Source organism: Dermacentor silvarum, chromosome 4 (assembly GCF_013339745.2).
Source record: "Dermacentor silvarum isolate Dsil-2018 chromosome 4, BIME_Dsil_1.4, whole genome shotgun sequence".
Classification (NCBI taxonomy): Eukaryota; Metazoa; Arthropoda; class Arachnida; order Ixodida; family Ixodidae; genus Dermacentor; species Dermacentor silvarum.
Window position 1 is genome coordinate 51,105,559 of NC_051157.2, and position 26,049 is coordinate 51,131,607.

Consider the following 26,049-nt stretch of genomic DNA (forward strand, 5'->3'; position numbering starts at 1 on the left):
TTATTTATGCCCCGGGTGGTAGGGAATTCTGCTGTCTTGTTTTTTCTCTGTCCCTCATATCCGTGTCGTATGTGTTAGGTCTTCGTCGACCGCCTGTAAGGCGATTTTCTTGTTTGCTCTACCAAGGCGTTGGTCTCGTAGGCTGTGTTATGCGCAAACGCTACAGGTTAGGTATTTTTCTTGCCGCTCCCCCCCCCCCTCCCCTTTTTTTGTGATATCGTTACGTCAGACTGTTGATCGCATATGGTCACATCGCCGGTGGCTACGTGGCCTACTTTCGCATGTGCATGTGGTTGTTTGCGCAAGGTGCTTTGATGATGTAAGAATTGTTGTTGCGTGTTTGCGAGCCGGTTTTGCGCGTTACGTCCATTGCCCTCAACATCATACAATAAACGATGTTCAGTTTTCTATTTAATTGTCGTTTCACTTACCTGTAATGATACCTTATGTGACACACGTCCTCCCTGATAGTAGCTCTGTCAGAAATAGTTTATTTGGTGCTGGACAGACAACCCTAGCAAGTATGGGGGGATACGTTTTTTTTTTTTTTTTTTTCCTGTGTGCGTTTTGGGGGAGACGATGCGTCTGAAAACGCCAGAAATAGAATATCCCCAGATAATCATTTCCCCTTTTAACTTTGATAGCTTTAAGAAAGCGGTGCGCAAGACAGACACGTATGACCTGCAAAAAGCTATGGATAACCGACTAGACCATTTAGCTGCTCTGCTTCTCACTTTTAGTTGCCAAGCAATCTCCTACCGCTGCCGCTCTGTGCTTGACCATGGCTCGCCTGGACTGTGGTTTGACGAACAGCGCGAGATAGCGTTTCCGACGAGCCTTCAGATTTCGTTATTGACAGTTTTACTGGAATGTCTCGCTTTGCCTTCGAGCGGACATCCCTTCTGAGCGCTCTCTTTTTTGCCTTGACCTAAATATGTTTTTTTTTATCGTGTATTATCTTCCTTCATTGCGCTTTCAGGCGGATTAGGGCACACTTGAAAAGCGCGATGTAATCAATTTCGTCCTATCCCGGTTCTGTCGCGCCCAGCAGCCGTTATGGTAGAATGAAAAAAGGAAACAATCCTGGCGCCCACATCAACGTTATTCCTTCTTTCGTCTTCTTTCGCTCTTCTTCGTTCCGTTTTTGGCTTCGATGCCTGCGGGCGACCCGTGGCTGCGCAGACCAGCCGGCCGCGTAATTAATTTTCTGCGGGGTCAACGCGTCCGTCCGGTCAACTTGATGTGGCATGGTTGACGTTTAACGCTCGCCGCTCGCCGCAGTTGAATTTTGCTCGGAGGCATATATATATATATATATATATATATATATATATATATATATATATATATATATCGCGTCATATAAGCGTTCGTGCGTGTCTTGTGTGGACCTTGCAGCAGTTAATCTGGAAGCGACGTGGCGTTGATGACAGAAGGCGACAAGAGCGCGAAGGAATTCGATCAGAAAGAGTTTGCGCTAGTCGCGCGCTGTCCGACGCGATTGCAGTGATTTGGCTCCCGTAGCTCCAGTAAGCCGAAGTTGGCGCATTACCTTTGGTCTTATCGGCTTGTGCATTAGGATGTAACAATCACGTACAGTTGCCGTTTGATGCTGGGTTAAGATGGCGTTGTTTGCGAGACGTTAGCGGATGGGTGAGACAGAGTAGGTGAGCGAGGGAGAGAGTAAGTGTGTGTGTGTGTGTGTGTGTGAGGGAGGGAGGGAGGGAGGATTGGAGGGACCGAGCAAGCACGGCTTCGGCTTTAAAAGCGGCCCTGTTGTCGAAAAGACAAGAATAAATCGATGAAGATGAAGCTAGCTTTTCCGGTGTGCAATCCTAAGTGCAGTGATGGTGACGAAAGAGGGCGCTTTATGGGACCGCCGAGATCTGTGTCAGACACAGGCCCTTTGCAATGTAGCACTTTCTTCGCCTAACCTAAACGACATTGCTTCTCTCCCTCTTTAATACGGCTCGAGTCGCGTCTCGAGAGACTCGAGGTGCCACGTGTGCTTCATTGCTTCAACCGAAGATAACACACTGTCGCTAACTGCGATCGAACATCCCTTGTTGGTGCCTCATTTTAGTTTTTTTTTTTTTTCGCTTGCGACTTCAAGTAGTAAACGTGTTTATCGCACACCTCGACTGGGCAGAATGGTCTTTTTTGTCCTCGATCAGATGCATCAGCACTAATAACTTAGGATTCGAAACCAATATATATATAATATATATATTCGTGACATTTAGTGAAAGGATCTGAGTAAAAATCATAGAAGGAAACACATGCGTGGCAGTGAACGTGTTGCAAGATAACATGCAGGAATCAGAGGCCGCATTCTATAGCTCTGTAGTGTATATATCCGTTTCACTTTTTTTTTGTTCGAGGTATTGTCTTAACGACAACAGCAGTGACAGGCGTCTGGCAACAATCCACTTAACGCTGTCGCATCGGCAACGGAGGTACCTTCGCGAGTCGGCTTTTAGAGCCGTCGTTTTCACTTTCCCACTCAAAGAGCAATTCGCTTTGATCGAAGAAGGGAGGCTTTTATTTTAAAAGGCGGGTCCCACGAATCAATACGACAAAGAAAATAAAGCCTCTTTCAGGTGCACTGTCTTTCGTAACACCGCAGAAAACAAGTTGAAAGCACCGTAGCCGCCAGTCGGTAGCGTGTTACGCTTCTTCTCGTCTTCTTCTTGTTTCACGCTACGTTTGCCTTGTCACTTCGAGTTATTCCAACCTGTCTAAGCTGCTTTTGTGAGACAGTCGTAAGAAGGCGGCGTCCGGCAACAACGTCACTTTAGTTTACGTCAGGCCGAACAACAAGCGAACTTTCGTTCGCTTGTTGTTCGCTTGTTCACATACCATGTGACATGCACGACGGGTCTTTGTCTCTGTCCACTCCAGTTTCTTTCTTTTCTAGACAGAGGGAATGGACAGAGTGAGACGAAGGGACGTAAGGCAGCGAACGCGCCTTAACTTTTATCACAGTCCCGACTTCCCAAGTAAAGTGGCACGATCGAAAGGACAGGAACAGTTTTTAATTAAGAGCTCAGGAAGAGGCTTCCCATTACGTTTCTTCTGCGGCGGCTCTGCGTTTGATTCTTAATTACCTGCGATGCACTGCTTATACTGATATCCGCCGCACGTTCTGCTGGGAAGAAAGAAAGAAAGCTCGGTTAATTATATCTTGCTGCTGGTCGTGCAGAGCAATAGCAGAGCCGAACACGGAACCGACGGAATCGCCCGGGCAGAGACGAAGAGGCGGGAGAGGGTGGCGTGGGATGTTGAAAGGGGATTTCTCTTGTGGCGGGATGGTCAGCCGTGCGGGGAAAGTTCCGTCCTTCGCGATGCTCGAACCTTTCCAGCGGGCTGCGTTTCCGCCATGGCTGCCCGAGTGGGGACCCCTCGCTTGTGGGGAGCGCCGTGTGCGTTAGTTAAATCGAGGTGCGCTAGCCAGATCTTCTTGCTTGGGGAGTCTTTTGAGGCCCATCTCGGCAAAGTATAGCGAGCTCTCTTCCGTGGACCTACCTCGGGGGGGAGGGAGGGGGAGAGGGGGAGTACACAAGAAGTGGGAGAGAGGGGGTATAGTACTTATGTACCGTTTTATTACGTATATTACGTACACCGTTTTCTCGCACTCGTTTTAACTGGTGTATGTTTTTCACTAGTACATCGGGGAACTTTATGGGGTTTTACGTGCCCAAGCCACAATATGATTATGAGGGCCCTTAACTGCAGTTCGAGGGAAACGTGCCTTGATATTCATTGGGTGGTAGGTAAGGCTAGGAGGAAGATGGAGGAAATTTCTAAAGCTTCTTTGCAGCAGACACACATGACGACGACGACGATGGTACTATGAGAATTTCCTTTGAAGCGGGAGATAGTAATATCACCAAGCTGGTTTTTGAAAACTTTCTGGTGCATTTGAACATTTTATTATCTTTATACTCCTGGCTACATTATTCACAATGGAAACTTTGCTTCATTACGTGTTATTTGTTCCTTTCTGACACCAATCTTCATTTTACTAATCATCGTAGCAGTTTTATTTATGTTTACTTCACTGTCCTTAAATATTTACTCCTCGGTCAAGCCTACTGCTCCCGCATTTAGGATTCTATGACATTCTAGCAGAATGTGCTTTATTCTTTCTGCACCGTATCCACAGGCACTAATATCAAACAGGTGATAGCTGTGATTAGAAACAGACGGTGTTGCTGTGCGTGCAGCTGCAGTCTCGCATCCGCTTGAAGGTACAAGTTAAAGGTTCGAGATTGAGTCATGAACGCCTCGAGCTTTTTTTTTTTACTGTGCATCGGTCTTGTGTCAGTTAAGGGCTTTCTATTACTTTGTCATATTGGGAGGGGGAGGGAGGGCGAAAGGTCAACACTCAGCGCAAAACTCAATAGCGCTTTAAACTGAACGCACACGTCACATGCATCTAACGTGTGTCTTTCTCGTCACGAACTAGCCGCTTCTCGTTTTTTCCATGGTTTTAACGACCGAGCTCGTCTCAGCTAGCCGAGTTCCGACGTGTAGTACAAATTATACCCGCGCTCATTTCTTTGCCTTCTTATTACTTGTTAGTCTGATTAGTAGTCGTAATCACGTGTCGCCTAATGACTTTCTAAGTGTAATCTGTATACGACCCGGGCGGCGAGCGAGGGGGCAGAGGCGCATCCGCCGCATGGTGTTTCGTCGTCCTATAGCCAGCGCGGAGGACCGCGTTTCGCTGGGGGAGTGCGCCTGCTAATTGAGTCTTCTTCTCCTCGCATCTTCGTCGGAGCCCAACGAGCCGGGTCCTCCGGGGTCCCGTTAGGGGCGGCCACGCTCGGCCGAATGCTCGTTGCTGCGCGCTCTATGTGGAGCGGCCACCAGGGAGGGTGAGAGAGGGCCGCTTCGCCCAGCGTGGCGGAAAGGGCGTGCTCCGGCTGCCCTTTCACGGCGTGGTTTTTCTTTCTTTCTTTTTCTTTCTGTGTCATTACCGCGTGCGTGCGTGTGCGTGCCTGTGTGTGCACTATATTGCTAGTGCCCTTCACCCTTTGCGTTTTCCTATACATCTGTGTGTGTGTAGGCGCGTCCGTCGGTGATGTAAGTACCTGGCTGTACGAGTTTCTGAGTGATGCGCGGGGTGCACGCCTCTCATCCTTGATATTGCAGGCATCGCGGGACGTTGTTTAGCATGGAGAATACCCCTTCTTCACTCTCTCAATTTTTCTCCTCTGTCTCTCTCTGTGTGTGCGTGTGCGTGCGTGCGTGTGTGTGTGTGTGTGTGTGTGTGTGTGTGTGTGTGTGTGTGTGTGTGTGTGTGTGTGTGTGTGTGTGTGTGTGTGTGTGTGTGTGTGTGTGTGTGTGTGTGTGTGTGTGTGTGTGTGTGTGTGTGTGTGTGTGTGTGTGTAAGCGCGTCCGTCGGTGATGTAAGTACCTGGCTGTACGAATTTCTGAGTGATGCGCCTGGTGCACGTCTCTCATCCTTGATATTTGATATTGCAGGCATCGCGGAACGTTGTTTAGCATGGAGAATACCCGTTCTTCACTTTCTCAATAATTCTTTTCTACTCTCTGTGCGTGCGTCCGTGCGTGCGTGCGTGCTTGCGTGCGTGCGTGCGTGCGTGCGTGCGTGCGTTTGCCATCTGTCTTCTCTATTACTGCTCTTCTCTTTCTTTCCGCTGCTTTCTGAACTTGCAATCATCTCTCCCCAAGCGGTGTCGTTTTTGCTTCTGCGAGCGCAGCGCGAGTTCGTTATCGGCGCTGTACCTTATGCTTCTCACACACACTCTTTTTGTCATTGCGATGTTCGGTGCCTGCGAGGACGCCCCGCTCACAACCATCCCCGCTCTTCTTCCTCGTGATGAGAGCAGCGAGTCCTCAAGTCGCTTGCTGCAGTCGCGTTTGACGGATACGGCTGCTTTTCGATGTCGTTACGATCGTGTCCGCCTCGTTACCTTTCGCTCGATTCGCGCTGCCTTCGATAGCCATATTGGTCTTGTTAGTGGTAGAGTATAAGGAGAAAATTCCGCTGGGATTGCGGAATTCCACGAGAAATTTCGCTTCTCTATGTCCCGTGCCATCCTGTACTCTTTTCCTTTTTGATCCCTAGACAGAAATAAAAGAATAACAGTACAAAGTGAAGAAGTGAGCAAGCTCCATGCTAGAGTCCCTCAGCGACAGCAAACTTCCTTGCCCTCTGTCTCTTGCTACGTTGTTTGCTCAACGCTGTGCTCGCCCGAAAAGCCAGGCGTACAACTGGTGCACTCGGACGCTCCGGCGGAAAGGCTGCTCGGCCCGATATTGAATTCCATCCGGTGGTCCTTCGGCAACGTTTGCCCGACAATCACGCGAATCGATGTTGCTGGTATCCTTTCCCCTTTTTTTGGTTTTGTCCGAGAACTTCGTGCGGATTCGTTATATGAAGTTCCGAGAGAACAGGAAAGCACCAGTCTCATTTCTGGGTGTTCCAGAAGTGTTCTGGTGGTTTCTGCGCGACATGTTTTTTTTTTTTTTTTTTTTTTTTTTTGGAACTGCTTCCCTCGTAAGGTGCTTCTAGTCGTTCGATTTCTTGTTTAACCATATGGTGCTGGATTTAACTTTTTTTGTATCCCCTCGTTCTTTATCTCTTCCAACACCCTTTCCCTGTCTCGTGCATTCCGCCTGCCAGGCATCGCAAAAGTGCTGAACCGGCTGGCCACATAACTCACTGCAGCCTGGGCCATGACAGGCCCGCTGTCTGAGATGAATAAATAACGGACATAAATATAAGCTTCGCGCTCCCCTTTTGTCCGGACTCGTAGTGCTCCCGATGATTGAGGTTTATTGCGGTCGGCACATCTCGCGAACGCTCGGCGCCCGCCGACTGCGCTACGCGACGGGGCTCGGAAATTAAAGCGCGCGCTTAGGAGCCTCGCTCCCGGCCACGCCGGAGATGCGTCGCTTTGTTTGAATTGTCGCTGTCCAGCCGCGGTGAATTCGAGAGAGACATCCGTGGAAGAAACGGGGACGCCGAGTGAAGTGGGGCATAAATTATTGTCAGCGCTTAAGCTCGGATAAGCGCATACTACGGTGCGTGCGTGCGTGCGTGCGTGCGCGTTTTATATGTAGACTACGCAACACTCCGCGGTGGGCCTTTGCGACAGGTTGATCTCCACGCGACAGTCGGCGACAGCGCCTGAACGTATCTGTAGCGTTTTATTGAATTCGGCAAAACCGGAGCCGTTGCTTTCGTTCGCTTTTCTGCGTCGGCCCTTGATTGTGCTCTGGCACATTTGGGCATATGTTTTTATTTCGACGATGTCATATCGAGCGGCGCCGGTGAGAGCAGTTACTCCACTTTAATTGCCGCGACATCAACCACGTAATCCCGAAACGTATTCCCCGTGCGCTGGCAGCCGTGTCCAGTTCTCAACTTCGAATGGAGCTTCTGGCTTTGCGACGTGTTCGGCTTGCAACACACTGCAGAAAGAGAGAGAGAGGAAAAAAAAAAAAAAGGAAAAGCCGCGTTCTCGAAACGAGTATTGCCGTTTGCGAAAGCGAGTGGTGCAACGCGCACCCTCGAAGATGTGTCGGTCTGCTGCCCGGAGCCGCTATAGAACAGGGCTCCTCGAAGCAGCTCTTGGAGTGGTAGAGAAATAAACCGACAGAAATGGCGCCCAGCGGCGTCCTCGGTTTTTGCCGTCGCAACACTCCATGCATTTCCTCTCCGCTCCGAAACTCGCTCGCCGAGGAGCCGCGAACGACACCGTGTTGCCTCGGGAGCTTAGGGCGCAAAAGTTTCTCCTTGGAGCCTTTCTTTGATTTAGAAGCGACGGATAAAAAGGCGACCAGGCATTGAGAGAGGTAGCGGATAAAAGAAAACTATTCGGGCTGAGATGGACTCAACAAAGTAAACACGCTACGTCGTTCGGGAAAAAAAAAAGTTTTGTATTCCGAGCGAGAACGACGGGCAGACAAACACGCACCGCCTACTGCCTACATACACTTGCGTTCCCCGCTTCTGTTTGTTTGGTTTGTGTTCCGTTCGATGTCTGTGCTTTGCCGTGGCCGCATCGAGTTTCGCCCTTTTCGGGAGGAGGTGTGTTCCCGTTTTCTCCTTTGCCTCCCCTTTCGCGCTTCTAGTTTTCCCGCGTTGAGAAAGGCGGGAATACGTGGCGTCGTCCTTCTTCGACCTTTGCGCCTGACGCACCGCGTATCCCTTGGAGAGTCGGCGCCACGCGCATGTGGCGCGATTCCGCCGGACAGTGTTTTCTCGCTTTGAGGTTGCGTGTGTCTTTCGCGCTCGTAGCAGCGAGCGTACAGCAAGAAATATGCGCGGACCTGTATCGGGTGCATAGAAGGGTGAAGAGGGGATGCGAGCGGAGCTTTAAAAAAAAATGTGAAAGAAAAAATCTAGGACATTGGCTTGAGCTTTTAGCAAACTGTGTATCTTAAACAGCGAATAACTACTTATTCTCTCGTTTATCTCGTAAATCTGTGGCGCTGCGCGTTGCTCCACTCCGCATATCTTGAAACATGCGGACCTTCTTTATTCCGCCCGGTTGTAATGCTTCCGCCACGGCCGAAAATCGAACCCACCTCCTTGTATTGTTCAGCACAAAGCTGTGTAGCCACTAACCCGCAGCAGTGAATACGTGCTCTCTCTCTCTCTCTCCACTTGGTTGCTGTCTCGGTGGTCTGCGCTCTAGAAAGGAACTGCTCCCGCAGCTTTCGCATTCATTACTTGTCGGAACCGCTACCTCTAGGCCCAGTAATTGTTTTGCGCGCAAGTTGATTCAGCCTCAGAACTCAGGGTTATTTTGCTCGTACGGTAAGCACTGAGGCGTATGGCGTTTGCATTGCCTGTTTAGATTATGATTCCATGATTAGCTTCCTCGTTTTCCGGCCACCTATGAAAGGACGTAACGGTATATTTTGCGCTAATTAGCCTGAAAAAGAATGATGTAATTCGAGTATTTAGCTAGTTATCTCCGTTTTTGTCCTTATTATGTGTACTTAGAATGCTTGCACGATGTATTATATCTATGAGGGTATATCTGACAGTACGCCTTCAACGGGATATATCTAGGAATGCAGAGTTTTTTTTTTTTAATTTTGCGTGAAATTGCCTGATGCACCCTGCTTTGTGTGCACACTGTGCGGTGGTTCGAAGCCTGCCCAACAAGCACCATCCTACCTCTGTTCATGTTCACATTCGCAGTTCTGTGGCAACGCTGAGAGAACACCTTTGGGAATAGACAAGAGAGAAAGATAGAAGCACCATTTTTTTTATGCTTCGGCTGAAAAATAAAGGAAGGTGGGAAAATCAAGTTTTCGGTGCTGTATTTATATTGACGTAAGGCTCGACGCCTTCCACGTTCAGCAACATTGCGTTCTCTCCCGCTTTCGCCTTAGCGCTCAGTGGGAAAGGCGTACGCAACGTGATAGCTTCACGCTTCACGCTCCCGTGCTTGTGTTTTCTGCTCCGGGCAGCTCCCCCCCTTTTTTTATCTTCTGGGATTGCCGTACCGCCACTTATCAAAAGAATCACGTTCCGTATCGGCCGCGGCCTCGGGAGAAAAGACGGACGGGTGCTGTCTCCTGTAAAGCGTGCTTTGCCTGAGAAGCAGCTGCGTATTGCGAGAAAGCTGAGCGCGCGTGGGCTGAACTGCCTTTGCAGCGAGGAATTAAGGACGCAGCGGCAGTAACTTCGTCTTGATGGCTGCGTTTGATCTTATTGAGCCGCGCGTGAGATACTATTTCCTCGATCTAAAAAGTTTGATGTCTGTTTATTCTGTATTTGTCCTATTTTTTCCGAAAATTGGCAACTGTGTGTTCTCTCGCTTGTTTGGTTTTTCTTTTTTCTTCATGAACCAAAAGGCTGCGCTACAAGCAAGATTTGCGCACCTTTACTTATTCCATTGCGTAATTGTATTTTGCGGCTTTATATTTGAAGTCTAACGCGCCACAATGTAGAAAGACGCCAACTTTGTTTCTGCGAAGAGCGGAGCAACGCTTTTCCGCGCTGTTGGTGTTCAAATACTGGTTGACTCAAGCACCTTTGGATCCTCCTGAAGTTCAAAATGTCGATCTGCCTTCCTTTCTTGCTTTCTTGCTTGCTTCTTTTACACAAGTCATTTGATCCCTGAACCGATCAGTGGGCCTTCTGTAGAGTTTCTCCAAGGAGTAAAGTTCATTCCCCGCCGTCTTTTGCGTGCAGTGTCTTAAATGAAGTCGTCGATACCGTGGCAGCAAGCACTGCGAATATATGCCAACACAGCTCTTTCTCTCTCTGTCTTCCCAGCCATCTCCGCAATAATAGCCCCCGCGCGCTGTCCGGTGGTTCGCATTCGCAACGGAGATTGTCGGTTCTGCAAGCAGCAGCAGCAACAACATTTACTGCGCCTTGTATCGGCCCGGTTTGATCCAGGCCAGGCCAGGCCAGGCGTGCCGCGGGCGCAATCGTCCCGGGACGCGTATACGAACGTTAAGCCCGCGCGGATCGAACTGCAGGGGGGAAGATTGCCCTCTTGTTAATCGAAATGTAAGACCTTCCTCCCTCCTAGGACTTTTCCGAGTAATCCGAGGGATGGCGGCCGCCGCTTCCTTTCATTCCTAATTCTTCTTTTGTTCTGTTGTCTCTCCCCAGTGTGGAAGAAGGAGGGAGCACTTAATTTCGTCTCTGCCGTTCCTCGTTCCGAGCCTCGCGTGCGCGCCCACACTCGTCCATTCTGCTGCGTTTGTGTTGATTCTTCGCGGCCTCGCTGCAGTGTTACGCCGCCGCCATCTCCGTCGCACGCGTTGTACAAATAAATAGAACGCGCACCTCGCTCCCTGCGCGACCTCTCTCTTCGGGGCTCCTTTCTTCGAGACGGCGGGGTCTCCGCCGCCGGTCGAAGAGCCCCGTCTCTGCTTTTCCTCTTCTTCATCTTCTTCTTCAAGCCGCAAGGAAGGAAGCTGCCGCGAACGACCGTGCGATTAATCTTTCCCCTCTTTTAATGCGACAATTTTTCTCTTCCCTCCTTTTCTCGGAGAGCCCCGCTGTCTTTTTCCCAATCGAGCTGCACGGCGTAGGCCGTGGAGTGTACAGAACAGATCTCTCCTGTCTCCGAGGAAAAAAAAAAAGAAGGAAGAAAGAAAATCGAACAGACCAAGAAAAGAAAAGAAAGAAATTCCAGTGCTCTTTGCTTTCCCGCAAGCACCGTGTGTGCGCCCGTCAAGTGGCGGGCTATACGCGCGCGGTCGATGCGTGTACGCTATCTCCCAGCGGTTTTTCTTTGCGCTGTTCAATTGTCGGGGCTGCCGAAGCAGCAGCAGCGGCGGCCTGATTGCACTTTGATCCGCCGAGGCGTGTGGCGGTGGCGGCGGTGTCGTTCGCTCCTGATCCGGACATCTCTGGTGACGCCCAGTCCCCTATATTCTCGAGCGTGAAGGGGGGGGGGGGGGGGGGGGGAGCGAGCGCTTATACCATAGGAGCTCGGAAGATGTCCGCGTGTGCGCAGTACCGGAAGAAGGGCGCTATCGATGCGCACAAGCCAGAACAAGTTTTGAACGCGTCCATTTCTGGCGCTCTGATCACGCGCTAGCCATGTGAGGTAGTTGAGGCAGCCTGATTCAATCTCTCGCGCGGAACCTTCGAAGCCGCAGGAAGTCTTATCGACTGGTTTACGCAGCAGCGATGCGATGGCCCATCACACTCTCCAGTAATCGCGTTTAAGTTGCGTTCTCTTTCGTTCCTGTTTTTTCCAGCGTTGTCGTTTCTGTTTACTCTGATGGTCACGCACCGCCCATCTTTAGACAAGATGAGGTAGTGCAGTTTGCGGAAGTTGCAATAGATAGATACTTTTTTTTTTTTAATTCAACACTGTCTTTGTGGTGGCAGATGACAGGGAACGCGTGATACGCGCAGCATTGCTACACAATTAACAAGAGTGTTCAACTATTACGTAGCAGTCTTATAAAGCACATATTCTAATTGAAAAAAAGATGCATAAAAAGACAATGGTGCCATCTTCTGTTTTTCTATCTCCCTTTCGCATTAGGATAGCAAACCGCGGAAGGTCGTCTGGTTGGCTTCCGCTCTCGTTATAACCTACTTTGAATTTCCGGCTCAATCTCGAAGGCAGACAAGGCTGAATGCACGACCGTATAGTATAACTCTGTGCTGCCTCGGAATACATTTGATGTTCCAAGCAGTATAGCAAAGAACTAGTATATATAGTTAATGTGACAACGTATAACATCTGCGCTTACTAGACGAACATGAAGATCTGCGCTAGTCATGTTCATGAGGGCTCCTTCGTTTTAGTGCGTGTTATGAAGTTCTTCTAAGCACAGTTACCACGATCTGCACGCGATGTAATACTACCGGAGAATATGCGAGAAACGCTTTGGGTAAGGATACGTTGCAACATACACAACGCTTGACGCACATTCGTTTACATCGCGCTAAAGCCTTTCATGTTGAATAGTAGGTGCTAATTCGCCCGATAGCGGCGTATGTTGTTAAAATGAGCACCGATCTATTCTTAGTACATTTATGTGGACGAATATTTCGAAGAAAGGTGCTATATTCTCAGCATTTCTATAGTAGAAGAGCGAGTTTTGAGCGCCAACTGGATTTATATGAAGCCTCACCTGCAAAATCGGTGCTAGTTAATAAATTTGAGCTATTAAATGCTCAATTAATGCGGATCTGACAACCCCTCACGTCCGTAGCTGTGAACGACGCGTTGTCGAAGAAATCGGCTATTTATCAGGTTAATCTATACTACACAATTTTCAGCATTTTTATAATTAGCTAGTTAGTGAAGATTACTCGGTCTCATTGCGGTAACCGTCTGTGACAAATAAATAGGTAATAAAGAGACCTCACTAGATCTTCGGTATCGACACAGTACATTGCCAGTGGGAGCGCACCGTGTTCTGTGTCACAGTGTCACCACTGCACGGGCTGCATAGAGACAATGAATACAGCCACATTGGTCATGCAAGAATGCACTTGTGACTCGATGTTTTGCATGCCAATACATGAACAAGCACTTGCGTTGACTCATATGGTGAAGGACAGCCTGGTATAGTTTTGAGAAGCTTTGGGTATAATGGGGCCAGTGTTGTCAGGCGTCCTCATTGTTGGCGATGTGGCATGACGCCGTGGCTAACGGTAGTCTTCAAGCCTTCTTCATTCAAACCAGCAGTGCGATGTAACCGTGTAATTTTTGTTTCGTTTCAAACATTTGTGCTGAAACACAAGACCGTTGACAAAGCGACATTTCTTTTAAAAATTGCAGCAGATCCAACGAGTTGGAATGTATATACAGCGAAGCTTTGTGTGAGAGCATAAAGAGTCGAAACGCGAGTTTGTCTTTATTGAATTTCTGCACAAAGTAGCATGGAAGGCTTTATTCAGAATTGTAGAGAGGCTAATGCAATGCCGCCCCCGCGGGATGCGCGAAGACGAGCTTTCTGGTGTTTTTTTTTTTTTTCCTACGCACGGCCGGCGCCGCCTCTGGTGGTAGTCCAAGGAACCCAGCGACGCGCGCGGCACGCGCCCTCCGCTGTGATTGGTTGGCCTATTCGTTTAGAGAACTGCCAGGCCGCAGCACCAACGGCCACGAAACCCGGCGCAACCCGGCGAGGTTCGCAAAGGAAAGCTTCGCTTTTAAAAAGACACTTCTGAGTTACGAAAGTTATTGGCTCGCAAATAGCATTCGATACAAATCGGCACGGTTGGCTGCGTAATGTGTACACTTCTTTGCGCAACTGCGCCACCTGTTTGGGACGACCGGAGAATGCGGTTGAGGCGTCATATGTGGAGGATAGGACGTGTGATTTCATATGCGTTGCGGAGCCCGCTTTCACAGAAGTAAGCCTTCCTATATTATAGAAGCTTACTTAACCAACATCTGTAGTGACTTCTTCAGAAGAAATGCTACAAGCCTATAAATTTTGCGGATAGACAGGTGCACCGGCATGCTCTGGGGCTTTCTTGCCACGCTATCTGCCCGTTTCCTCCATTTACCGTACCCGGAAAACTTTGGACACAAGACGCTATTCACCTCTTGATTATACCGCGTTCACTAGCCAGCTAAGAAACGCAATCTCATTACCAGACCAGCTCTGCAAAAACTTGGCCGATGGCAGCGTCGCGTGGTACATCGTCTCTCACAAGTGCACAGTTAAGGGCACCGAATGTTGAGACATTGAATAGTATCACAGTCGTGTTTTTTTTTTTTCGCTTGTGTTGTCAGGCTGCATAACGTCATAATTGAGTTAAATGTAAGCATGCAGGCCCGTTTCATAGTTCTTTAATACTTTTCTGACTCCGGTAGTACGTAGAGGCGAGGGTCCTATGTGCGTTCGATAATGGGCGGATGTGCCTAGGTATGCTTCACCGCAATATAAATGTGTGATGCGGTGAAGCATTTTGCACAACTTGTGTACTTTGGTGAAGCATACTAATAGCGGCAAGGTCGAATCTGGTAAGTAGGGTTAGACCATTGCGTTCCCTAAATAATTACAAAAAAATTTGCACGCTGCATATTCTGCATCATCCTTAATATAGCCGTGTTTAAGTAGAACAACCTTGTTGAGAGTAGATATTTATTTTCTACAGTACGGAAAGAAAAAAAAAAAACTGAAAAAAGAACCGCCTAATCGAAGTACGCGTATCAGCCAAACGCGCTGCTTAAAACGAAAACAGATGACACCAGTCGCTCTTTTCATGTCTTGTATGTTAATATGGCTACAATTTCACCTCGTCGCCTAAGAAATGCAGGAATAGGCGACGCCAGACGATGTATGGGGTGAGAATGCAGTACACAGTAGTTGGGGATTTCCTCCGGGACACTCAGTGCGTTTGGCCGTGGCGCTGGCGCGGCTAAATTTTCCGATCGGGAAAGTGGAGCCAGATACTTGCGCGGCTTATCTCTTCGACGAGTCGTCAGTTTTATCGTAATTATCGACGCGTCAGCGTTTTTTTTTTTTTTTCGCACACCCAAAATCAAATACTTCACAGATGTCGGAGCTACGGCACGCACACTACTCCCGCAGCCGTCTCGGGAACGAGAGGGAAGAAGAATGTCCGCGTGATTTGTTCTGTGCCGAGAGTCCGCCGAGCTGGAGGAGTTAAATTGATCGTCGTTGCGCCTCGCTTGTTTTCGCCGTTGGATTAAGTGGACGGCAGAGAGTGGACAAAACAGCAGCCGCAAGCGACAAACAGCAGCAGGAGACGAAGGCACCGAAGAAGAAGAAGAAGAACCGTGGGATCCGACGGCGTGTCTTCCCGCCGCGAAGGCGACGCGCGGTCTGTGTTCTCGGGGACAGCGTCGCCGCCGCGCTAATGAACGAGCCTGTCGCTCGCGCGCGGAGAGCCCTGTGTTGCTTCAGCTGCGGCGGCGGCGGGGAGCGCGCTCGATCGGCTGTTTGTTCGCGGCATCGATTGGGCCGCCGCCGATGCCTGCTTCGCTTGTTCGCGCTCGCCACTGCTTGTTTTTTCTCGGCCGGCGATTGCGCCCGTTTCCTTATTTCTTTATATCTATATATCCCGTATCTGCGATATCGTCGTCGCCACTCCGTTTGGGACGATCGCCCGAGTCTCGCTTTTCAGAGCTGGGCAAATGATCCGTGCTTTAGTTCTCCCCGCTCCGCGCGCGCTCTCCCCCGTTCTATGTTTTCGGCTCACCTTTCCAACGCGAATCACGGCGAGTTTTGGAAACGTATAGCGTCTCCTTTATTATGTTCCTTTCTTTTTTTTCTGGCGATGTTTATTCGCGCTGTCACCGGTGGGAGTGCGCCCATTAAGTTATCCTCTGATGCGTGCCTGTCACTCGGTAATTGCCTTTCGGCATTCGCGGAAGATTGAAATCAATAAACTGAATTTTGAATTCAGCGGGTTCATTTTTTTTTCGTTAAACTTCTCTGTGATATCGTCTTGCGCAATGTTGATGTCAAAAGCGTTTCGCTAAAAAAATGTCATGTTTTACAACTTAGCTGCAGGGTTGTAAGGGAGGCATTCAAAATTCCCTGTTGTGTAGAACTTGGGCCTGAAGCACAGATGAACATGTATTTCAACGCACAACATGTTTGTGGCGTATTATATTTTATGGCACTAAAGTTTTCCTCGTGCATTCTCAGAATATTCGTCGTCACAACCTTCTTAGTTTTTGAACTTAGTTGAAATTTTGGCTGGAAATAATGTTTTAGGAGGATATATATATATATATATATATCAGTGGCGTAGCTAGAAATATTGTTCGAGGGGTGATGTACGAGGGTATAGAGAGTTAGCTTCTAGCTCACTGTAACGGGGGGAGGGAGTGGGGGCTGCCGCGAAGGAAGAAAAAAAAAACATAAAATTGAAATTTGACCTCGTGAGAACACGTCCTTGCGCTGCAAATGTCTTTTGGATGGCCAGTACAGAAAGAAAGGAAATTCGGGCGTTGGCCACAAGCGAGTATTTACTTTGGGCGTCTGTTGCCACGACCAAATTACCGACCGTATGGAAAGAAATTGCGAGGCTTGGTCCAAGCATCATGTACATACTGCCCGGCATTGTACATCGGCGAGACTAAAAACGAAGAGGCGCAGCATATGTCTGACCCCTTAACCTCCAAAATGAGCTGCGCGCCACGGTGACATTTTTCGAAGGCGGAGCGTTGTGGCACCGCCCCACTCCGACGTAGCTTTTGCAATGCAAGGTATTGAAGAAGGAACGTGAGAACAGCGGAGGCCGTGTTTGATTGCCAATAACTCCGCTTATGCTGAACGCATTGAAGTACATTTTGCAGCAAAGTATTTCTGAAATAGCCTATTTTCACTTCAAATGTCTTTCTCTACTTCGATAAAAAGTAATTCAGGGTCCCTTTAAATTGTTCTCGTGCTTCTTTGTTAACCTCTAAGTTCCTCTCCCGATGTTAGCACCGGTAGAATGCAATGATATGGTACACTTTTCTTTTCAACGACAGTAGTAAGCTCCAAGTCAGGATTTGGTAATACCTTCCGTATGCACTCCAACCCGTCTCTATTTTTCTGTAAATATCCTTCTGGTCAGGGTCGTCCCCTTTGAGTAACTGACCTAGATAAACGTACTCCTGTAGACTGACAGGCGATCATGAATTCGTCTTTCCTTGCCTGGCTATTGAAGATTACGTTTGTCTTCTGCATATTATTGCGATAGCAATTATATATGAACACTCGAAACCAATTTTTGCCATCGTCACCGCCGTGAGGTTCCATATGCTGGGTTACAGTGCACTAGAAGCCCTTCTACTACACTGTAGCTGGGTGTCACAGCTATCACGCAGCACGATTTAAAAAAAAAAAAAAGAGGAACGGCGTTACGCGAAGGAAACCTAGTGCGCATTGTTTCCATAAAGTGGAGTAACCGCCAGTAATTTTTTGGTTACTGAGATTTAATTAGGTAATTGTAATTAATTATCTAACTCGATAAGTACTGTCCTAATTATCAAAGTGTCAATGAGAAAAATGTAGAGCAACATGAAAAACTCCCGATACAGCCTTCTGTTGCTCAATACAGGCTACATAAAAGTGTTTTTCCGAGCGGGAAAGAAACCCGCGAATACACGCAAAGTGCCTCGAGGGGCCAGTATTTAATGTAGCCGGTATTGAGCAACAGAAAGCTGTATCGGGAGTCCTTGGTGTCATTCTTTTTTTCGGGTGGGGGGGAGGGGGGAGGCTTCTTATAGTATAATAAAAATCTGGCCTCTCGATTCCCTTTCTCCTCGTTCATTATATATATAAACTGGAATTTTCAAGGGGCCAAGCGTATTTAGAAATATGAGAAGCACAGCTTCGCGGTTATCTTTGGTTTATTTACCCAACAGCTGCGGTCCACTGACCGACACTGTCTTTTTATATATATATATATATATATATATATATATATATATATATAATATATATATATAGACAGTCAACGACCGGTCTTCCGGACGCCCGGTTTTTCGGACATACCCGATATTTAGGACGCGTTTGCGGCACCGCCACGTACCCCATAGAGTCAATGTATAAGAACGTCTGAAATTTCGGGCGCAAAAAACCTTCGCCGACTTTTTGCCATGTCCGCAGGTCCGAAACGGCATTTATCGAAGCCACCAACGCCGCGATTTTGATTATCTCGCCGCCTCGAACCGGCGCTCTCGCATGCAGATCCGCTGGCAGCCGAGCGACCACCGCGGCAACGCTAGGCCTAGCGCCTTCGAAGTTCGCTACCAAGCTTCTTGCTGTTCAGTGTTGGGTTTTTCATTGAAACACTTCGCCGTTGTTAGCAATGGCGCCGACTCCGCCGTTGTAATCCTCGCCAATGGCTTCGGAGCTCGGAAAGCACGGCGCGTTGCATAATGCCAGTTTCTGAAAGTCAGCTTCGCCTCAGTATAGCAATGTTACGCAGTAAAGCATACGCAAAGTATTGCGGTGAAGCATACCTAGAGTAAGGAGGGGCAATTGCCACGGGACACGGTATGTTTCCCTTAATTATACACGCGTGCATCCGCCGTCTCCCATCACAGTGCGAGCACCGATATGCCTAATAAGTATACTGGCAGTATTTTAGACCTATTTCGGACGTGCCTGTGGCGATTTGAGCCTTTGGCGGCAGTAAAAGGCATGCGTTCATTTTTTCGGACGTTTTCGCGGCCCCTAGTGAGTCCGAAAAATCGGACGTTGACTGTATATATTAATACCATACGCATTAATACCATACTAGCCACCTGCAAAGTTGCTAAGTTGCTCAAGTCAAGGCATTCTGGAGTATTTCACCAGGAATTTTATTTGTAGTACATCTTCCCTGAGACTGATTGACCTTTCTACAAGCAATGATGAGGCAGCCCATCGCACTCTTCAGTAATCGCGTTTAAGTTGCGTTCTCGTTCGTTCTTGTTTTTTCTAGCATTGTTGTTTTTATTTATTCTGATAATTACATACCACATAAGATAAGTGTCTCTAAGTGCCACAATTATATAGCAGCGTTAACCCGGGGCTTTACCCGTAGGTTAACGTCTCTGTAAAATTGAGGAGCCATAAAAGACGCTCGTGATGGTTCGTCTTCTACTAGCCTTTAATCAAATAGCATCGAAAAATCGAAAAGCATTTAGTCACTCCGACATCCATTGGAAGTCGATGTCTTAGAAAATTGTGCAGTTTGCAAAATTTGCAGAAAACAGAGACGTGTTTATCAAATTTTCTTGCATTGGTGGACGTCAGGAAATGGGACCGCATGGTGGCCAAATCAGCGAGATTATCAGCTTCACTGTCATGTAGTAGCTTAAAGTCTCCCTTCAGTGGAGGGGGGGTCCTCATAGGGCGATGATCAGTACAGCGTGTTCGCACACTCACACCCGCTCATATATATATAGTCACATCAGTGAGCTGTTCAGTCAAGATCCGGCAGAAATAAATAAATAAATTTATTTATTATTTATTTATTTATTTATTTATGCCGGATCTTGACTGAACGGCTGCACTGGTGTGACTATATATATATATATATATGCGGCGGCATTCAGTCGTGCGTCACCAATCCTTCTCCTCGGCCTTCGCTTCCTTCCCTCCCACTGCTCCTGAAAGTGACCTGCCATTCGTAAGACGTGTTCTTCCTCTGACTTGGATGTGGAGTGCTTTGCAATTCGACTTTGAGGACCGAATCGATAACCCTAATTCACCATTTTAAGTTGGTGCCAAGAAAGATGCTGTCATTGTTGGATGGAACATGTGACGGGAGCTTTCCGCAAAAAAACTGCCGAAAAGGGGCAATGAATAAGAATTATTCAGACTCTGAAGAATACTAAACTTGGAGTCGAAAGCGATAGTGATATTATGGACAAAGAAAAGTATGAAAAGAAGGAAACATATACGTGTTGTGAAGACTGGAATGACACTCCTGATATTGGGTTTGATGTGTGCCGTACTAGGGCCTTTCTACATGACTAAATGTGATTCTACGTGACAGTTGGTTTTGTCACAACTCTCATAGGCCACAGAAGTTGTGCTTGGGACGTTCACTTTTTGTTTACTTTATTGGTTCTGAAAAAGCTAACTTCAAGCAGTGTAGTGAAGCCAACTTTCTGAAGAATTAAACAAATTTGTATTGGTGTTCTGCAAATAAATATATTCTTCTGACTGTATTTCGGGCATTTATTTAAAGTGCCAATTCAATCAAGCACTTAAGGCATTTGGCAATTTGGAAACGTTGTTTCAAAACTAACTCTGGAGATAAAGGGTTTAAGATATGCGAACTCAAAGCGAGTAAGTCTAGCTGCAACACAGAACATTAGTTGCCTTGTGTCATTGAATACGTCAGGCACTACAACAATATATTTTATGGTTTCACACCTACTTACCTACAAAAGTTAACAAAACGAATGTGTCTGTGGTATAACACAGCATTCATAGTGCACAACTAAGGGAATGAAAACTAGCTGGTAATCTGGCAAAAGAAACCAAAGTGAACCTTCACTAAATCACGAGCAGGTATCATGCTCAGGTGGCTCATGAAACAGTATGCTATGCCAAGAATCTTTGTCGAACAAGGGTGGTGATCATCATGTGCAGTGCCTCGGGGAAATGCATGCAGCAGCATGACAATCATGAGCTGCTTTCCTGTTTTTTTGCTCATGCTGCATCAGAATAATTGCGATTACATTATTAATCGAAAAATTGGAGAGTTAGAATTTCCCGCACAAGGCGCTGCTGGTAATAAAATCATCTCCAGCGCTTGTAGAATTGGTGCTGCAGTTCTACAGTTGACCTACCTAGGGGAGGCCGAGCCCCTCCTTAAAACATGGAGGGGGGAGGGTGGGGGGGGCCCCTGAGCCCTCCCCCCCTCCTGAATTTAAGCACTGCTTATAGGACACATATTTTAGTTTAAAAAAAAAAAAGAAAGTGTTTCTTTTGTTTCCTGCCTCCCTTTCCCACTGTAGGTTAGCAAACTGTGGAAGCTTGTCTGGTAGGCTTCCACTCTCGTTATACCCTTCTTTATCTTTCTGTCTCATTCTTAAAGCCAGACAATGCTGAATGCACGTCCACATGGTAGAACTCTTGAATCACATGAACACACATGAATCAGTGTTGCTGTCATCACATGCTGAAAAAGTGTCCTATGTTTGCGTGTTCTTATGGTATTTATTGTTGAGCTTACTATTTTGCGTAAGGTATCTGACATCAAACTATAGTAATAAACAAAAAATTACAAGCTTAAGCACTTATATTGCTATTTGAACAGGTGAGTTGAGTAAAGCTTTGCACCATATTTTAAACTGTGCTGCTTAAATAGACAGCCTTGTGCTGAAGGATTGTGATACAAGCAAGCACTCCACTATGTGCAAATTTAGCATGGGCAAATGAGTCCTGTGAAAGCTTGCAAGGTGGAGGAAAATCCATAAAAGCAACAAATTGTCATCCACCCAACTGTAGCACGAAGCCACACAGGAAAGCCTTTCTTTTTTCATCTATACTTCAGACCGAGATAACATAAAACAAAGAATTTTTAATGCCTCACTTCCAGCCCAGCAGCTCCAAGTTGTGAATTGTGACAATTTCTTTCTGAGAAACTCATATGGGTTTCCTTTGTAACTTCCTGCTTCAGTCGGGTGTATGACAATATTTCCCTTTCATAAATTCAGCCTTGTAGTGTTTCTAGTATGTTAGTTATATGTCGTTTCAATCCTTATCGTCTTCTTTGCATCCTTAATTGTTTCTTTTTTCTTTATCGTTATAGCTTGTTGGAGGCGAATTCGACATGGAGCTAAATTTTGTGATCCAGCATCCCCAGAACATCCTTCATATGTTAGATTTATTGGACCACTGTCCATCCAGCCTACAGGTGAGTTTCAAGTTGATTATATGCTTTGACCTCCTTAGACTCTTTCATCATTTCTTGATGCAAACACTCTCTAACAGCACATCATGTGAGCATACCAGCAAGATTGCACCTCCCCTAAATTGCAGAGGAGTATGATACATATAACAGCCCAGTACACAAAATTGTGGTGTGAAAAGGCATGCAATATCAAGAGCAGGTTTCCTTGCTTATATGATAAGATATTAAACACTTGTATTGAACAAAGTCATTTTGTCTCAACATTTCCTTGCTGTGTGAATATTACAGTTTTTATGAAGAAAATGTAGTCTAAATTGCATGCTTTAGTTTAGAACTGTGTCTTATCAAGAATAAGTGTCATAAAGTTGTTCTTAATAGACTGCTTTCAGTGTTCGTCATAGCCAAGGTGTAGCTTTAGGACACTGAGGCACATAGAATATTTCATTAATAGCAAACTGTAGAGCACTCATATACAGAAGTTTTACTCTTTCTTTTTATCTTCACGCATTTTCTTGCTTTACAGGCTGAAGTGTGGAGTGTATTTATTGCAATCCTTAAGAAAAGCATGAGGAACCTGCAGGCATGCACTGAGGTTGGACTTATTGAGCATATCCTCCAAAGGTTCTCTCAAGTTGAAGAAGTTGTTGCAGGTGGGTTGCTTCTTGGCAATGACTGAGACAGGGCGCATTTCACTGATGTCTGTAAAGTGATGCAGTGCCTTTTCAGAATAAGAGGTTGTCTCCGTTAAAGTGTGAAGACACATTCAATTCCTGGATTTTCCCGATCACGGCAATCTTTTTTTGCTTTTTTTTGTAGAAGATTGTAATTTTGCAGCTTTTTGATACTTTTCAAAGCTGTCTCAGCTTGCAAAGTCATATGCATGCTAGCATGTTGTTATATTTTACCTGTGTCTACAGTCAACTTTTGTTTTATTGTATATGAAATTGACTGTGTTCTCTGCTTTCATTTCAGATCTTGTCATAGAAATGTTGGGGGTTTTGGCAAGTTACAGCATCACAGTGCGAGAGCTCAAGTTGTTAGTTGGTTGCATGAAGGCCACTGGAAACAAATGGGTTAGTCACTGCTTGAGCATTTCTCTTTTCCTTGTAGTGATGTTTAGCTCGCTTATTATTACTCACTTAGCTCCTGCTTAATTAATGAACCTTGAGCATGGCCATGCCACATTACGGAGACAGAAATAATAGAGTGTGCGAATCAATGTCGTATACGAACAGCTTTGTATTTAGTGTAATTTCTTGTCAAGTCTGAAAAATGTGCCGCAGGCCTTATTAATGTTTCTTCTGTTGTAGTGGACATGCTGAATTTGTTTTCCTTGACACCCTTCATTTATTTACACACTGTATGGTTCCCAATGCCACATGATTTTGAGACAGTTAACGATAATTTAATTTGCACATCGATAAGTTTTTTTTCTAAAATTCTAAATAATAACAATGACCATCATCACGAGACGATCCAAATTATTTGGGTGCCCATGCATTCCTCCCTCCCCGGCAATGAGGTGGCTCACACCATAGTTGAGGACTTACTCGCCGAGCAAGTTAGCTGGCCCAGCCGAGAACGAGAGGAGATTGCATGGTCAGTTACAAAGAATTCACCGATTACTATCGGCTCGGAAGGGCCTAGTACCCACCAGCTCATCCCGAGCTAACCAAGAAATGGGCAGTGGCCTGGTGCCTCCTGCAAACAAACATGTATCCTAACCCGGTGGCCTGCAGTAGGTTCTATCCAGGGCAATACAATGTTATTGAGAGCAGAGATGCCAAAATCATATTGGCACCTCTGCTCTCAGTTACATTACTAAACTGTGAATACTTGGACAACCAAGTTATGACACCTTCAAGCACTTCTTCTCACATCACAGTTCATTCACATGTATGTTACATTCATTACGGGCTGTGTGGGCTTTGCAAATTCATTGGTGTAGAAAGTCTGACCCATGAGAACTAATCCATTTCTCACACAGTGAACGAAATTAACCTTCTATTTACTTACTACTCTCTACTTGACAAAACGTTGTGACTTCAGCAACTCTGTCTGTTTTCCAGCCCAGGCACTCTGTGAAGCTGATGTCCGTCCTCCGCCAGATGCCCCACAGGCAGGGTCCAGATTGCTTTTTCAGCTTCTCCGGAAAGAAAGGGGCGGTGAGTACCTCTGCACAGTCATTGGCTGCTTTTCTTGCCCACCTTTACAGTCAGTAGTTGTCAGAGCAAGCTAATCTGGTTAAGGGGCGGTATTGTGAACCTAGCTACAGACCTACTGTTGCGGGTCGGAGATTTATCCCACCGCTTCTCCCAGTTTGTTGAGACTCGGGTAGCATTTAGGCCGGTGATCCTTCAGCCAAAGGAATGAGTACATCCGGGAGTAAGAGCGAGAGAAAAAAGGGTTTATTCTACAGATTTACAGTGGCTCCAAATATGAAAGCCCACTCCGTGGGGAAGCACTTTGAAAGTCTCAGCTCACTACATGTCTGAGCACATACCAGAACACGTCAGGACACACCACTGCACGCAAGGTGTCTCCTTATAAAACATTGGTCTTCCCTAGTTGACCCGACTAGGGAATCAGATGACCTTGATGCGGCCAATCAGACGGGCCTTGTTCGCTGAACTCTGCCTCCAATATTGCACTTTCGAAGCAAGGACGCGGCAATCGGGAAACAGGGGGTTGACACTCCTTCCACGAAAGTCGGTGACCTGTTTCTTGCCCTCCGACAGTCATCTTGCCAGGGTCAGGAGAATGGCCTTTGCACTAATCCCTGCATCTAACGAAGGGTGGCGGTTGTGGTATGTCGCTTCTAAGTGAGCTTCTTTGTCATGGCGTCACTGCCGCTGTCGGGCACTGTCGCCGTCTGAACGACGCTGATGAAAGGGGTGGCATCGGGGGAAGCAGCCAAAGAATGGGCACTGCCGAGTTGGGGCGCTTGTTTGCGCGGCTCGTCGGTGTCTGGCACTGTCACCATCTGGGCGACGCTCATGAAAGGGCCTGCCTCGATGGGAAACAATCAAAGAATGCGCCCGGCCGATTCGGGACGCAACACTACCAAGACCTCATTTCACTTTTCATTGAGCATTCGCTTGGACTCTAGGATTTGAATGGGCCATGCTTCATATGCACATCTCTCTTCTGTCCTCCTCATCACACATCATGCCCCTCTTTCTCCTGCTCTTCTGGTTAACTGACTAAATAGCTAAAATAATCACCAGAGTAGCCCTTTCAGTAAAACAGAAAGTGCGGAACAAGGATGTTACTTACTGACATACAGACTGTTTTGGCGAGTTAGAGTAACTTTAGTGCAGTCTTGCACTTAGGCCTGTGCATCCATGCTGCCCATTGCAAACAGAAAAAAAAATTTACTGAGTGTTCCTGGTTTTCTGGCCATTCTTGGACATTAGGCAATCTCATTTTCATATATTCTTAGCCATATACTGTGTTCGACTAGAAATAGGGGAGATTGTCCTCAGGAATTATGTTATGTAGCATGAAACCACTGACCTAACAGAGGCAACAGAGGACTGTATGTATTGGCATACCTTTATAATAAGGCTGAATATGGTAATAAAAATAAATTGTGCAAAAAATAATTCTTGCAAATTTGCATTATTGGTTGGGCTACAGTATCAGTGGAACAGTTTATTTGATGGCTCTTGCTCTATCAGTGTGTGCAGCCATTGCCCTGCAGACACTCTGGCTTACTAGTATAGCAGCTGACAAGGGACAGTAAAAAAAAGGGGGACAAACAATGGTAATAATCACCTTAACTTATTAAATAAGCTAGCCTAGCCACTAGACAAGGCTGTTGTGAACCTCCGAGCTAAATATTAACCCTATGCACGCAACAGAGACTCTACAGTATGGCTCAAAATACTGCCTGCCATTTTCTTAAACCTATTGAAATTCCTGCCATGTATTGTGTTTATTCTGATGCACCAATCAGCACAGCAGCTATAGGTCAGATCTCTTTAGGTGTGGCCACTAAGCAGTGACTTTTGGTAAAGCGAGAAATGGAGAAAGCTCATTATTCGTAAGGCAGTGGCACCATCTGGTGGCAAGGAACAGTATCACTGCACTGACCCCATGGTCTCTGAGATTGGGCGGTATGGAGAACTGATCTTGGAGGCCAGGGTGATCCCAGTGCTCGGTGTGATCATTAATGGAGCATGACAGCCATCATTTCACATAAGTTAAGTGTGCAACTTCGAGCACAGCATAAATTAAAAAATGGA

At 46.8% G+C, this 26,049-nt stretch overlaps 1 protein-coding gene across 2 annotated transcripts in view; it reads left to right on the plus strand.

Annotated features, from left to right (window-relative positions):
* The window catches only part of LOC119450006 (neurobeachin), a 319,496-nt gene that overhangs the window by 75,169 nt on the left and 218,278 nt on the right, over positions 1-26,049 (plus strand). For both annotated transcript variants that reach the window (XM_037713337.2, XM_037713339.2), the window contains exons 2-5: positions 21,701-21,805; positions 22,326-22,452; positions 22,775-22,875; positions 23,872-23,967. In XM_037713337.2, the coding sequence (XP_037569265.1) occupies positions 21,701-21,805; positions 22,326-22,452; positions 22,775-22,875; positions 23,872-23,967 (429 nt within the window). The remainder of the gene's footprint in view (positions 1-21,700; positions 21,806-22,325; positions 22,453-22,774; positions 22,876-23,871; positions 23,968-26,049) is intronic.